Source organism: Puma concolor, chromosome C2 (assembly GCF_028749965.1).
Source record: "Puma concolor isolate L17-30 chromosome C2, mPumCon1.1.hap2, whole genome shotgun sequence".
NCBI lineage: Eukaryota > Metazoa > Chordata > Mammalia > Carnivora > Felidae > Puma > Puma concolor.
The window spans coordinates 157714657-157727079 of NC_141675.1; the positions used below are offsets into that span (position 1 = coordinate 157714657).

General features: G+C 47.1%; 1 protein-coding gene across 3 annotated transcripts in view; it reads right to left on the bottom strand.

Moving 5' to 3' along the window:
• Positions 1 to 4447: 4447 nt before the first annotated feature.
• HSF2BP (heat shock transcription factor 2 binding protein) overlaps positions 4448 to 12423 on the bottom strand; it is a 95957-nt gene continuing 87981 nt past the window's right edge. For all 3 annotated transcript variants that reach the window (XM_086676085.1, XM_086676083.1, XM_086676082.1), the window contains exon 9: positions 4448 to 5183. In XM_086676085.1, the coding sequence (XP_086532211.1) occupies positions 4975 to 5183 (209 nt within the window). In that variant the 3' untranslated portion in view covers positions 4448 to 4974. The remainder of the gene's footprint in view (positions 5184 to 12423) is intronic.

Sequence of the window (12423 nt, forward strand, 5' to 3'; positions counted from 1 at the left end):
GGGAGAGACAGAGCATGAACAGGGGAGGGTCAGAGAGAGGGAGACACAGAATCTGAAACAGGGTCCAGGCTCTGAGCTGTCAGCACAGAGCCCGACGCGGGGCTCGAACTCACGGACCGCGAGATCGTGACCTGAGCCGAAGTTGGCCGCTTAACCGACTGAGCCAGACAGGCGCCCCAGAACTATTCCTTTCAAAATATGACCGCTCGTTGACGGTGCACCTGATCACCCAAGGGCTCTGATGGAGGTGGACAAGGAGATGAACGTTGTTTTCGGGTCAGCTAATACAACACCTATCCTGCAGCCGCGGGTCAAGGAGTAATTGTAACCGTCTAGTCTTACTACTGAAGACATACATTTTGTAAGGCTTGGCTGCCACGGACAGTGATTCCTCTGACGGATCTGGGTAAAATCAATCGACTGAAAACCTTCTGGAAAGAATTCACCATTCTAGATGCCATTAAAGAACATTTGAGATTCGTGCGAAGAGGTCAAACTATCCACGTGAACAGAAGTTTGGAAGAAGTGGACTCCAGCCCTCAGGCAGGACCTTGAAGGGTTCAAGACGTCAGTGGAGGAAGTCACTGCAGATGTGGTGGAAACAGGAGGAAAACCAGAACCAGAAGTGGAGCCTGAAAGAAGGAGCTGAGTTGCTGCACCTCAGGAGAAACCTGAACAGATGAGGGGCTGCTTCATTTTTAAAAAAATTTTTTAAATGTTTTATTTATTTTTGACAGAGAGAGAGAGACAGAGCATGAGCAGGGGAGGGGCAGGGAGAGAGGGAGACACAGAATCCGAAGCAGCTCCAGGCTCCGAGCTGTCGGCACAGAGCCCGACACGAGGCTCGAACCCACGGACCGCAAGATTGTGACCTGAGCTGAAGTTGGACGCTTAACCGACTGAGCCACCCAGGCGCCCCGACGAGGAGCTGCTTCTTAGGAATAAGGCAAAGAAGGTGGTTTCTTGAGATGGGACCTACCACCGGTGAAGGTGCTGTGAAGACTGTTGAAATGACAGAAGTTTCTAGAACATTCCATACACTTAGTTGACAGAGCAGCAACAGGGTGTGACAAGTTCTGTGGGTAGAATGCTATCAAACGGCACCACAAACTACAGAGAAATCGTTGGTGAAAGGAAGAGTCGATCGTTGTGGCAAAGTTCACTGCTGTCTTAAGAGGTTGCCACGGACACGCCAGCCTTCAGCAGCCACCAACATGGAGGCGAGACCCTCCACCAGCAAAAAGATCACAAGTCCCTGAAAGCTCAGACAATGGCTAGCATGTTTTAGCAATAAAATATTTTTTAATTAAGGTACATACACTGTGGATTTTCGACATATTGCTACTGGACATGTAACAGATGACAGCGTGGTGAAAACACAGCCTTTACGTGCACTGGGAAACCAAAACATTAGACTCACTTTTTTGCCCCCACTGTGTCACGGAGGCCCGGAACCACACCTGCGATGTCTCCAAGGTGTGCCTGTATGTACATACAATGGAATATTATTTAGCCACAAAAAGGAACGGAATTAGGACACGTGACACAACACGGCAGAACCCTGAAGACTTTACGCTCAAGTGAAATAAGCTGGACCCAGGCAGACAGACATTTTATGATCCCACTTATACGAGGACACAGTCAAATTCAAAGTCAGAAGGAGAGCAAAGGATGCCAGAGGCTGGGAAGAGGGCAGTTAGGGACCGAGGAGACCTTGCTGAATGGGGACAGAACTTCGGTTTGGTATGATAAAAAGTTCTGGAAATAGACACTGGCGGTGGTTACACAACATTGTGAGCCACCGAATTCTACACTTAGAAACGGTTAAAATGGTAATTTTATGCTTACCATTTCTGTCTATGTGGTAAGTTCTGCCACAATTAAAAAACACTTGAAGAATTACAAATAAAAAAAGGACGAGTCTTCATTTTGTAACAGGCACTAGCACATTCAAAGGTCCCCTCGTCCTGCACGTGGAGACGATTTTCAGGTGTGATCTCTCCGAGCGGAGGGGCGCCGGTGAGCACTGGGGACAAGTCCTGCGGGGACGCAGGTGCACCGGCGGTCTCTCAGCCCTGCACCTGACCCTGGGCTGGAGAAGTATCAGAGACTTTCCACCGGCCCCGTCGCTCCGCCTTCTGAGCCTGCGTACTGCCCACGGGGTGCTGCAGCCAATGCTGGGTCTGCGCCACCCCGGGGCCTACGCCCAGACCCCGCTCTGGCCAGATCTCGGGTGGTCAGATCTGTGTCCCAGGAGAACACAGAGAAAACTCTGTCTTCAGAGCTCCTCAGGAAGCTGGTGAGTCTACAAAAGTATCTCCCGACTTTTCCAGCACATTCGTGTCATGGCAGTACGGCTAACGGCAGGTCTGGCGGAACCGGTGAAACGGCAGATTTACAGCTCTCCGGGAAACCCCTCCTCGCCCCGGTCTGCCTGCCTGCCTTGTGCGGGTTTCCTTCAAGCCCCAGACTTGCAATGCTCTGCGGGGCTCCCCAATTAATTTTAAACCCCCCTGAATAAGTGAAAGGCACAGGGATATATAAACATCCAGGGCGAGGACTCCTTAGTCCACTCTGCGCCACGGGCAGACCCAGCTATGAAACACCGTCCTCAAAGCCACAGCACCGTCTGCATCTGAACCAGGACCTCTCAGGTCCATGGGCACGAGGGCTGCTCTGAGCACCCGTGGGGGGCAGGGGCAAGGGCTGGTTGCGGGCCTGGGAGGCTCCAGGCTTTTACAGAAAATACTGACAGCACCAAGGGAAAAAGAATGAGTTCCTCAACTTAACAAGGGAGGGATTCTTTAAAAGCTAAATTTAAAAATATATATACCATTTTACTGCTTTTGTTTCTGGTTTTAAATTCACAAGAGACTTCAAACACCGCCAAGTACATGCTTTTTTTTTTTTTTTTTAAGTAGGTTTCACACGCAGCACGAGGGCCAACATGGGGCTTGAACCTGAGATCAGGACCTGAGCTGAGATCAAGAGTCAGATACCTAACCAACTGAGCCCCCCAAGTGCATGCTTTTACATACTTTTTAAAAAATATTTATTTATTTGTGAGAGAGACAGACAGAGTGTGAGCAGGGGAGGGTCAGAGAGAGAGGGAGACACAGAATCCGAAGCAGGCTCCAGGCTCCGAGCTGTCAGCACAGAGCCCAACGTCGGGCTCGAACTCATGGACCGTGAGATCCTGACCTGAGCTGAAGTCGGACGCTTAACCGACTGAGCCACCCAGGAGCCCCGCTTTAACATACTTTTTAAACTGAGATTTTGTTAGTACTCGCGTGTTCCCCTTGACCTTCACGTGAAGAACAGAAATATTTGAAAGACTAACCATTCCTTAAAACTGGCCTCGAGTACTTTTCCTGTGATATACATTCGAAACGTGCATTTGTATGTGTTTCTCCCTGAAGGAGTTTTCATGAGGAAAAAAAGTATCCTTCTCGATCACATCCATCTACTAATTAGCTGAACTACACAATACTCGTGGGCTGGCCCAGTTCTGGGTCTCTGTATACACTGTGGATCCGTCTTTGGCAGGAAAAGACCCCGCATTTCTAGAGGCAGCACAAACTAATTACACTAGTTTATCTCCCATCACCTTATCAAACAAATAACCAAAGAGAAAATACCATGCTAGAAAAAGTACAAACACATGACGCTCTCGATTTTATTTGCCAATAATCAGACCTGCAGAGCCACGGCGCACAGATGGACCGATTTCTGCCTCCGTGAATTTCAAATCACCTCTTACAACATCTCTCTGGCTCTGACGAGCTAGTAGTTATTCCACAATCTGTCGGCTCGTGAGATTCAGCACCGAGCCTTTCCTCTAAGTTCCTGCTTCAGCCTCAGCCATGAACCACGCATTGCCTATAAAATCTACTTAAAAGAAAATGAAGTTATTCTAAAACGCCACACGGCAGAAAGAGCTTACACATGTATGCGAGGCTGCCACCATCCAGCGACGCCGGCCTTTGCTGTCACCCTCAGAGGATGCCCGGAGCCCGAGGGCCCACAGCGACAGTGTGCGGGAAGGAGCACAAGAAAGGAGCGAGTGTGTTCCCTCAAGTGACCGTAGGGGTGATGGAGACGGCACTTCCTCTCACACGCAGGCTGTCTGTGACAGATGGGGTGTATCCTTCTCTGCTCTCTGCCAGTGGCCAAGGCGCAGCTGAGAAGGACCCGCATAGAGAGGGCACTCTGGCACACAGCCGTGTACATCATTTAAAGGATTTCGACCAGTGCATGGGCTCTTGTCCGTGAGGCCCTTTTCATGGTATCTTATGTGAAAAACCAGACTTCTGAGTTTATAGCCCAACAGCCCACAACAATATAAGGAGAGGCTTTTTCTACCGAGCATATGCACTGAATGCATTGTAATGTACCACTTCCTGATACCAAGATCATGATATTCCAGAAACAGCAGTGTGCACATCAATGACTCTTCTGACTTTCTTTATTCAAAAATAAAACAGGCAAAAAAAAAAAAAGAACTAAAATGTCCAATGTCACCTGAAATAGCAGGTTCACCAAAGCTTTAAAGGTAAACTTACATTTTAGGGTATTAATTACAATTACTAAAGAGAGAATGAATTGTTTTTCAAACCATGTATCTCAGGAAAATGCTGACCGGTGGGGCAGGTGATCATTTCACCCCCCTTTGTACGAGGGAGCCCACAGGTCTCAGAAAGTCTCCTGAGCAGCAGGGGCCGCTCTAAGGCGGCCCTCTTTTAGGTACAGGACATGGGCCTTTCCGGAAGGATGGACTGTTCCACGGGCACCTTGGCAAGGTCACCCAGCCACCCACAGGAACTTTTGCTTCCAGGAGGAAGTTGTGTGGATACATATGCATTCACGTCCCTCTTGAGTCACTCACAGTCTACCGTCTGGGACACATGGCACGCGGTGATGGTTCCAGAATACAAAGTGGGGACCTGGGGGCGGGGGAGGGACACACGCGCGCCCCTACACGTCACGCTCCAGGGCGCGGAGGTCCTCCAGGAGCTCCTGGGCCACGGTCTGCAGGTGGGGGTTACGGCTCTTGGCCATGGCCAGGATGCGCTGCAGGGGCAGGGAGCTCCGGAACTCGGAGGCAGACTTGGAGAAGACTTCCGGCTCCAGGACCACAGACTGGACGAGCCGCAGCGCATGAAGGCATACCTCCGCGTCGGGGTCTGGGGAGAGAGGGAGCGCTTCCGGTTAGAGGGACCCTCTCCAGGACGCGCAGCGACACCTACCCCTCAAGGGCTCTTGGTCTTTCTGAGGGCCAAATCCGACCACTTGGTAACTGCACACTCACCGGGAAAGTGTCCCTGCTTGACGTAAAAGCTTAGCTCACAAGAGCAACACAACTAACTCAATCACCATCCGTTCTAGTAACATCCATCTTCAAATATGATTCGCAGTCAGATCATTTTAAGATGCCAAACTAAAAATGTGAGGGCCTTTCGTGTTGTCTGCTAGAATTCTGTCCACTTCTAGGACAGTTTTGAAAGGTGTTACTTCAGGGGCACCTGGATGGCTCAGTCCATCAAGCATCGGCCTCTTGATTTCACCTCAGGTCGTGAGCTCGTGGTTTGTCTGGCTCCGCGCTGACAGTGAGGAGCCTGCTTGGGATTCTCTCTCTCCCTCTCCCTCTCTATCCTTCCCTCTCTCAAAAATAAGTAAATAAGACATTGGATGAATGAATGAATGAATGAATGAATGAATGAATGAATGAATAAAAGGTATTGTTTCATTTGCCCTCCCAGTGCATCAAATCCCACAGTGGCCACATACTGACGCTGAATCTCTTCAGGGCCACCGAGTTTCCAAAGTCACACTGTTTCCACTGTCCCTCCAAGGAATTCCCTCAGGAACTGCCTCTGGAGTTACAGAAGCTGGTACCCTGCACGTGTGGTGGCACCACTAAAAAGAGCCCAACACAGAGCTACAACCTTAAGCAGGTTGCATGCAACTCTCCTCCTACTTCTCCCTACTGGGAAGCTTTAATATGCCATCGAGTCACTTCTTGGTGGTTTGTTGTGGGTTTTTTTGTATTTATTTTATTTTTGAGAGAGAGAGAGGGAGACACAGAGTCCGAAGCAGGCTCCGGGCTCCGAGCCGTCAGCACAGAGCCCAACATGGGGCTTGAACCCACAAACTGTGAGACCATGACCTGAGCTGAAGTCAGACGCCCACCCGACTGAGCCCCGCAGGCGCCCCTGCCATCGATTCACTGTTGATTGAATATTGTAATTGGAACCTCTTTCCTAGCGCTATACTTAAACCTTTCAAGAAGTGAATGGATTGAAAGAGTGGACTCAATCAGTCCTCAGTGGGAAGTGCCACACACCAGAGCTGCCCAGAGGCTTTTGCTGTTGACCCAGGGCCCTCAGGGCATGGCGACAGCTGCCGTGCTGTACCCAGGAGGGAAGGCAACACGGCCTGGGTGCCGGCCGTTACAGCGCTCCTACTCTGGGGGAGGGGAGAGCAACTCTTCCTCGTACCAGACCCGCCAGAGACCCGGGGAAGAGCGTGGCTGCCACAGGGAAGCGTGTGCAGGGATCCCCGGGAAGGCCCCACCACCCAGACACGGATGGACAGAAACCGAACCGAACGGACAGAGAACTCCCCTCGTCCTCCAGCGCCAGTCTGGCAAACACCGGCGGCCCAGGCGAGCGGTCTACAGCCGGGGGAGGAGACCCCTGCGAACACAGATGCAAAGGGAAGGCCGAGAGCTAAGGGTGAGAAGAGGACACTGAGAAGACACACGGGGAGCTCGGCCCTCACCCTCAGCACAAGGAGAAGAGAGGAACCCGAAGCCAGCAGTACGCAGGAGGCAAGCACAGCGACGACAAAACCCACACCCTCCTCACCCCCACAGACGTCCCAGCACAACGAGAGGCCACGTCCGCAAGCCGACGCCATGACCGTAGAGCCGCAGAGCCCGGCACACCAGGCCACGCCACGCCAAATGCAGCCCGGGAACCATTTCTGTGCAGGCCGGGAGCGAAGAGTGATGTGTACATTTTGAAGAGTTACTTTAAAAAGAGAAAGAGAGGGAGAAGAATATGCAACAGAAACCACATGTGGCCCTAAAGCTTAAGATATTTACTATCCAACCCATTATACAAAACGTTTGCTCTCCTGCCCTGATACGACGTCCAACATCCAATCAGAAAGGACAAAGACCAAGCAAGGGAAACCAAACACCCACAGTGGCGATAAAGTAGTCAACAGCACCAGACTCACAGATGAGCCAGATACAGCAACAACTAGAAAAGGAACTGGAAATAAATAGGATTAGTAGACAGGAAAACACTGCTGTATGGGTCCTACGGCACACCTGACGCAGTGGTGTACTATTTAAAGATTAATTAAAGACTGTATGGAAACCCTAGGGCAAATCATAAAAAGTTTTTACAGTACAAATGATAAGCCAACGGTGTAGATAAATGGAATATTAAAATAATCCAACAGCAAACAAAAAAAGAAAGAAACAACTAGAGATACGTCTGCATTCCTTTCTGTACACAGTAAATGAAAACAGCATAGACACACCGATTGGAAGGCAGAGAAGGCACAAAACAGCAAGACCCTGCTATACGCTGTCCACAAGACACCCCAGAAAAATATAAGGACGAAGGTTAAACATAAACAAAAATATTTAAAATACGCCATATAAACACTAATTAAAAGAGGGCTACAGAGCCTATGTTCTTACCAGACACAGTAGACCTCAGAACAAGAAATGTCACCAGGACTGAGGAGTGACACTGCATAATTGTAAAGAGGTCAATGCCTCAGGAAGACAGAACAGTCTCAATTACGTACGTACCTAATAACAGAGCTTCAAAAAACACAAAGCAAACTATGATAGAACTCTAAGGGCAAATCAATTCACAATTAGAGTTGAAAACTTTCATGTCCTTATTTCCATTACTGATTTTAAAAGAGGAGGAAAGGAAATCAGTAAAAACACAGAACCTCAGAACAACCCAAACTAATTGAGTTTAACAAGGTCAGCATACAAAGATCAACTGTATCCACATATCAGTAACAGTAAACTGGAAACTAAATTTTTAAGAAGACTATCATTTACAAGAGCACCAAACCATAAAACATTTAGGTCTATAAAATCTTACAAAATATGTGCAATATTTGTATGCTAAAAACCGTAAGACACTGATGTAAAAAAAAAAAGATAACCTAAGTAAATTTGAGAGATAGAAGACTTAATATAGTTTTGATGTCAGTCTCCCCACTGATCTACGCCATGTAATCCCAAAATCCCAGTAGACTTGTTTGTAGAAATTAACAAACTTATTTGAGAAAGAGAAGGAACTAAGACAGCCAAAACAACTTCAAAAAAGAAAAACACTGAAAGATTCAGACCACTCAATTTCAGGACTTACAGTTATCAAGACAGCGTGATACTGATACAGGGATAGTCACAGAGATAAATGGTATAGGGTTAGAGAATCCAGGAACAGACCACAGTTTTGTAAAATCTCAAAAAACATATTAATACATTTTAATAATAATAATAATAATAATAATAATAATAAAATAATAGCCTTTTCAGGGTGCCGGGCTGGCTCAGCCGGTGGAGCGTGCGACTCTTGATCTTGGGGCTGTGAGATCAAGCCCCACATTGGGCTAGAGCTTACTTAATAATTAAAAAAAAAAAAAAAGATTCATCAGACAACTCATGGCTGCCTTAATGTTGATGTTTCATTAAAGACTAAAAACAACCTATCTTGACAGACAGCCAGACCTTCAAGGTCCAGTACACTCTCCTTGCAGCAAACAGAAATTCCTCAGAAACTTATCTCTAGCCTTGCCACTCCCTCCACAAAAAGTATATAACTAGTCACTTCTCACGACCCCAAGTGCAGTGCTTTCAGCTCACAGATCCTGTCTCCCTGCTTTAATAAAACCACCTTTTTGGTTTTATTAATTAATTAATTAATTTTAAAAAATAGCCTTTTCTGGGGCACCTGGGTGGCTCAGTCGGTTAAGAGCCCGACTTTAGCTCAGGTCAGACTCTTGTGGTTTGTGAGTTCGAGCCCCGTGTCGGGCTCTGTGCTGACAGCTCGGAGCCTGGAGCCTGCTCTGGATTCTGTGTCTCCTTCTCTCTCTGCCCCTCCCCCACTCCCACTCTGTCTGTCTCTCTCACTCTCTCTCAAAAATAAATAGATATTTAAAAAAATAATAGCCTTTTCAACAACTGGTGCTGGAAAAATTGAACATCCATATGTAAAAACAGAGAACTTTAATCCACACCTTGCCTCACACATAAAACTTACATGAAAACTAATAAGACTTAAATGTAAAACCCAAAACTAGAAGAAAACAAGACATAACCTTTGTGACCTTGAGCTTGGCAAGGATTTCTTAGATATCAAATGAAAAGCACAGTCCATCCAAGAAAGAAAATGACAACATGAGATACACAAAAATGGGAAGGCCAACACAAAAGAAGAGAATCAGCCTGGTGACTGCACTGGGAGGAAATACAGACTAAGAGAAAGATAATCAGCTGATGTGCCAAAACCATGCAGCGAGGAGAATAACACAGAACTCGGGTCTGTTCAGGCCACAGATCAGCAAATTCTGAGTTATAACTACTCAATTTATCCTTTAAAGGAATCCTGGAAAACCTTATCACCTGCGACTGAGAACATTTCTGTAGATGGCTCAATTATGAGTTTGGAGATGAGTGAATCAACCATAACGAGAAAAGGCATTCATCTGACCACAATGCAAAATGACACAGACGTGAAGTTATCTGACAAGAGTTTTTCAGCAGCCGATATTCAAGTTACTCAATGAGCAACCACAACATGCCAGAAGCATATGAAAAAAAAAAGGCTCAGCAAAGAAATCAAAGATATAAAGAATAAAAGGGAAGCATTGGAACTGAAAAATAACAATAACTGAAGTTAAAAACTTGACAGAGAAAGAATGGAAGGGACACAGGAAACAATCCGTGAAGAGGAAGACAGGACAACAGAAATCACCCAATCTGAACAGAGAGGAAAAAAGACGGAGAAAAAAAAGAAACAGAGCCCCTGGGTCCAGAGGGCCTATAAAGAAGATCTAACGTTCATGTCATTGCAGGGCTGGAAAATACCCAAGATACAATGGCTGAGATTTTACCCTATTTGGCCAAAGACACAAACTTACAGATCCAGAAAGGTGAGCAAACTCAAAGCAGGTCAGACACCAAGAAATCTACACCAAGACACATCCTAGCCAAACTTCTGAATACTAAAAACAAAGAAAATAAATCCTGAAAGCTGCAAGAGAAAAATGACACATCACATAGAGGAGAAAAACAATGATACCGATTTCCCATCAGAAACCACAGAGGCCACTGGCGCCTGGGTGGCTCCGTTGGTCAAGCGTCCGACTTCCTTCCACTGAGGTCATGATCTCACGGTCCGTGAGTTCGAGCCCCGCGTCGGGCTCTGTGCTGACAGCTCGGAGCCTGGAGCCCGCTTCGGATTCTGTGTCTCCCTCTCTCTCTGCCCCTCCCCTGCTCGCTCTCTCTCAAAATAAATAATAAAAAAATATATAAAAAAGAAAGAAACCACAGAGGCCAGAACAAAGTGACACATTTTCCACATGTTGAAAGAAAAGAGTCATCAACCCAGAATCCTATACCCAGTGAAAATGTCCTTCAGAAATGAAGAGGAATTCAAGACATTCTCAGATGAAGGAAAATCAAGAGAATCTGTCGCCAGCAGACCCTACTGTGACAGCCTGGCTGCGCCACACAAAAACGTGCACAGGAACGTTCACTGCAGCATTACTCAACTTACTCAGTAACAGCCGGTCAAGAGTGTGGCTCAGCTGTTCCCTGGTGGCGCTGCCTCGCCATCCGTTTCATTGGGTTAAATGGCCTGAAGGGACCTTGAACTGACGGCAGCCTCTCATGCATGCAGGTGCCCTAGACAGCAGCCCACAGAGCCACAAGCAAATGTAAGTCCCTGATTTGATTTCTCCCACAGCCCTGTGATCAATTGCCCCCCGCCCCACCGCCACCCCCACCCCCTCGCACCTTCCCCTTATGGGCCCCTTAGGTAAGAGCCCCACTCTTCTGGTTTCAACTGACCAGTCCAGCCTCAGCCCAGGGATCCCAAAGCCCCCCAGCCACAGACCCTCATTAAGGCCCCAGGTCCTGCCTCTCTCTGTCTGCACTCTGCCTCGACTTCCCTGTGGGGCCCCCTCAAGGTGTCCTCCAGGACCTCTTTTTCAGTTTCTCTTGTGGGCTACTGTTAGACCACAGCTCACCATCCAACAGCCTGTGCTCCACTTAGTAAGTGTTACTTTGACAATTCATAACACAGCCCCAAAGTGGAAACAGCCCAAATGTCCATCAAGTGGTCAATGGATAAACAAAACGTGGTATATCTACGCAGTGGAACGTTATCTGGCAAGGAGAAGGAATAAAGTATTGATACATGGTACAACACGGGTGATCCCTGAAAACATGCTAAATGAAAGAAGCCAGACACAAAAGGGTACAAGTTATAAAGTTCCAATTTTATGAATGGCTTAGATGAAGATAAATCCATAGATACAGGAAGCAGATCAGCAGCCCCCAGGGGCTGGGTGGGGAGAAGGAGGGGGTGGCTGCTAATGGGCATGGTGGCTTCCACGAGTGGTGACGAAAATATTCTAAAATTACATAGGTGGCAGTCATGTTTGCACAACTCTGTGAATATATTAACAACTACTGAGTTATACACTATACACAGTTGAATTTCATGGCTGATGAGTTACATCTGTTTTTAGAAAAAGGAGATTAGTGGGAAAACTGGCAAAATTCTAATTAGAGCTGAAGATGAGGTTCTCACAGTGCACCAATGTGAACGTCCTCCACGTGAATGTGGTCTATGGTTACGCAAGGTGTTAACATTAGGGGAAGCAGGGTGACTGTCACTGAATTGTTCTGCTCCCACGGGTGATACGCCATTTCTCTCGTTGGCTTTCTACATTTTTTTCTTTCTTTGTTCCATCTCAGATGTACAATTTCTGCAACTTTTCTGAAAATCTAAAAGAGTGAACTGAAGAGAAAATAGCTCAAGGAAGTTCTCGGAATGGGAAAGAATGACAAAAGAAGTTTTGTCATAAAAATAAGGGTACATACAAGAAACTCTGCCTCTCCTGTTGAGCTCTCCCAATTGCGTTTGCTGGTTGAGGCAGGAATTATTTCAGTGTCCGATGTGGTTCTCAATGTAAACAGAGGGAATCCTTCAGACAATTTTAGAACAAATGGGAAAGATAAAGGAGGGAGGGACGTAAAACTTGCGCTTCACCTGAACTGGAAAGAAGCTGCACAAGGAGACAGGGACTGGTTGTTATGTATAACGTAAAGCTACACAAATAAACACAGGTTTCTTGGACGGTGTTGTCAAAATGAAA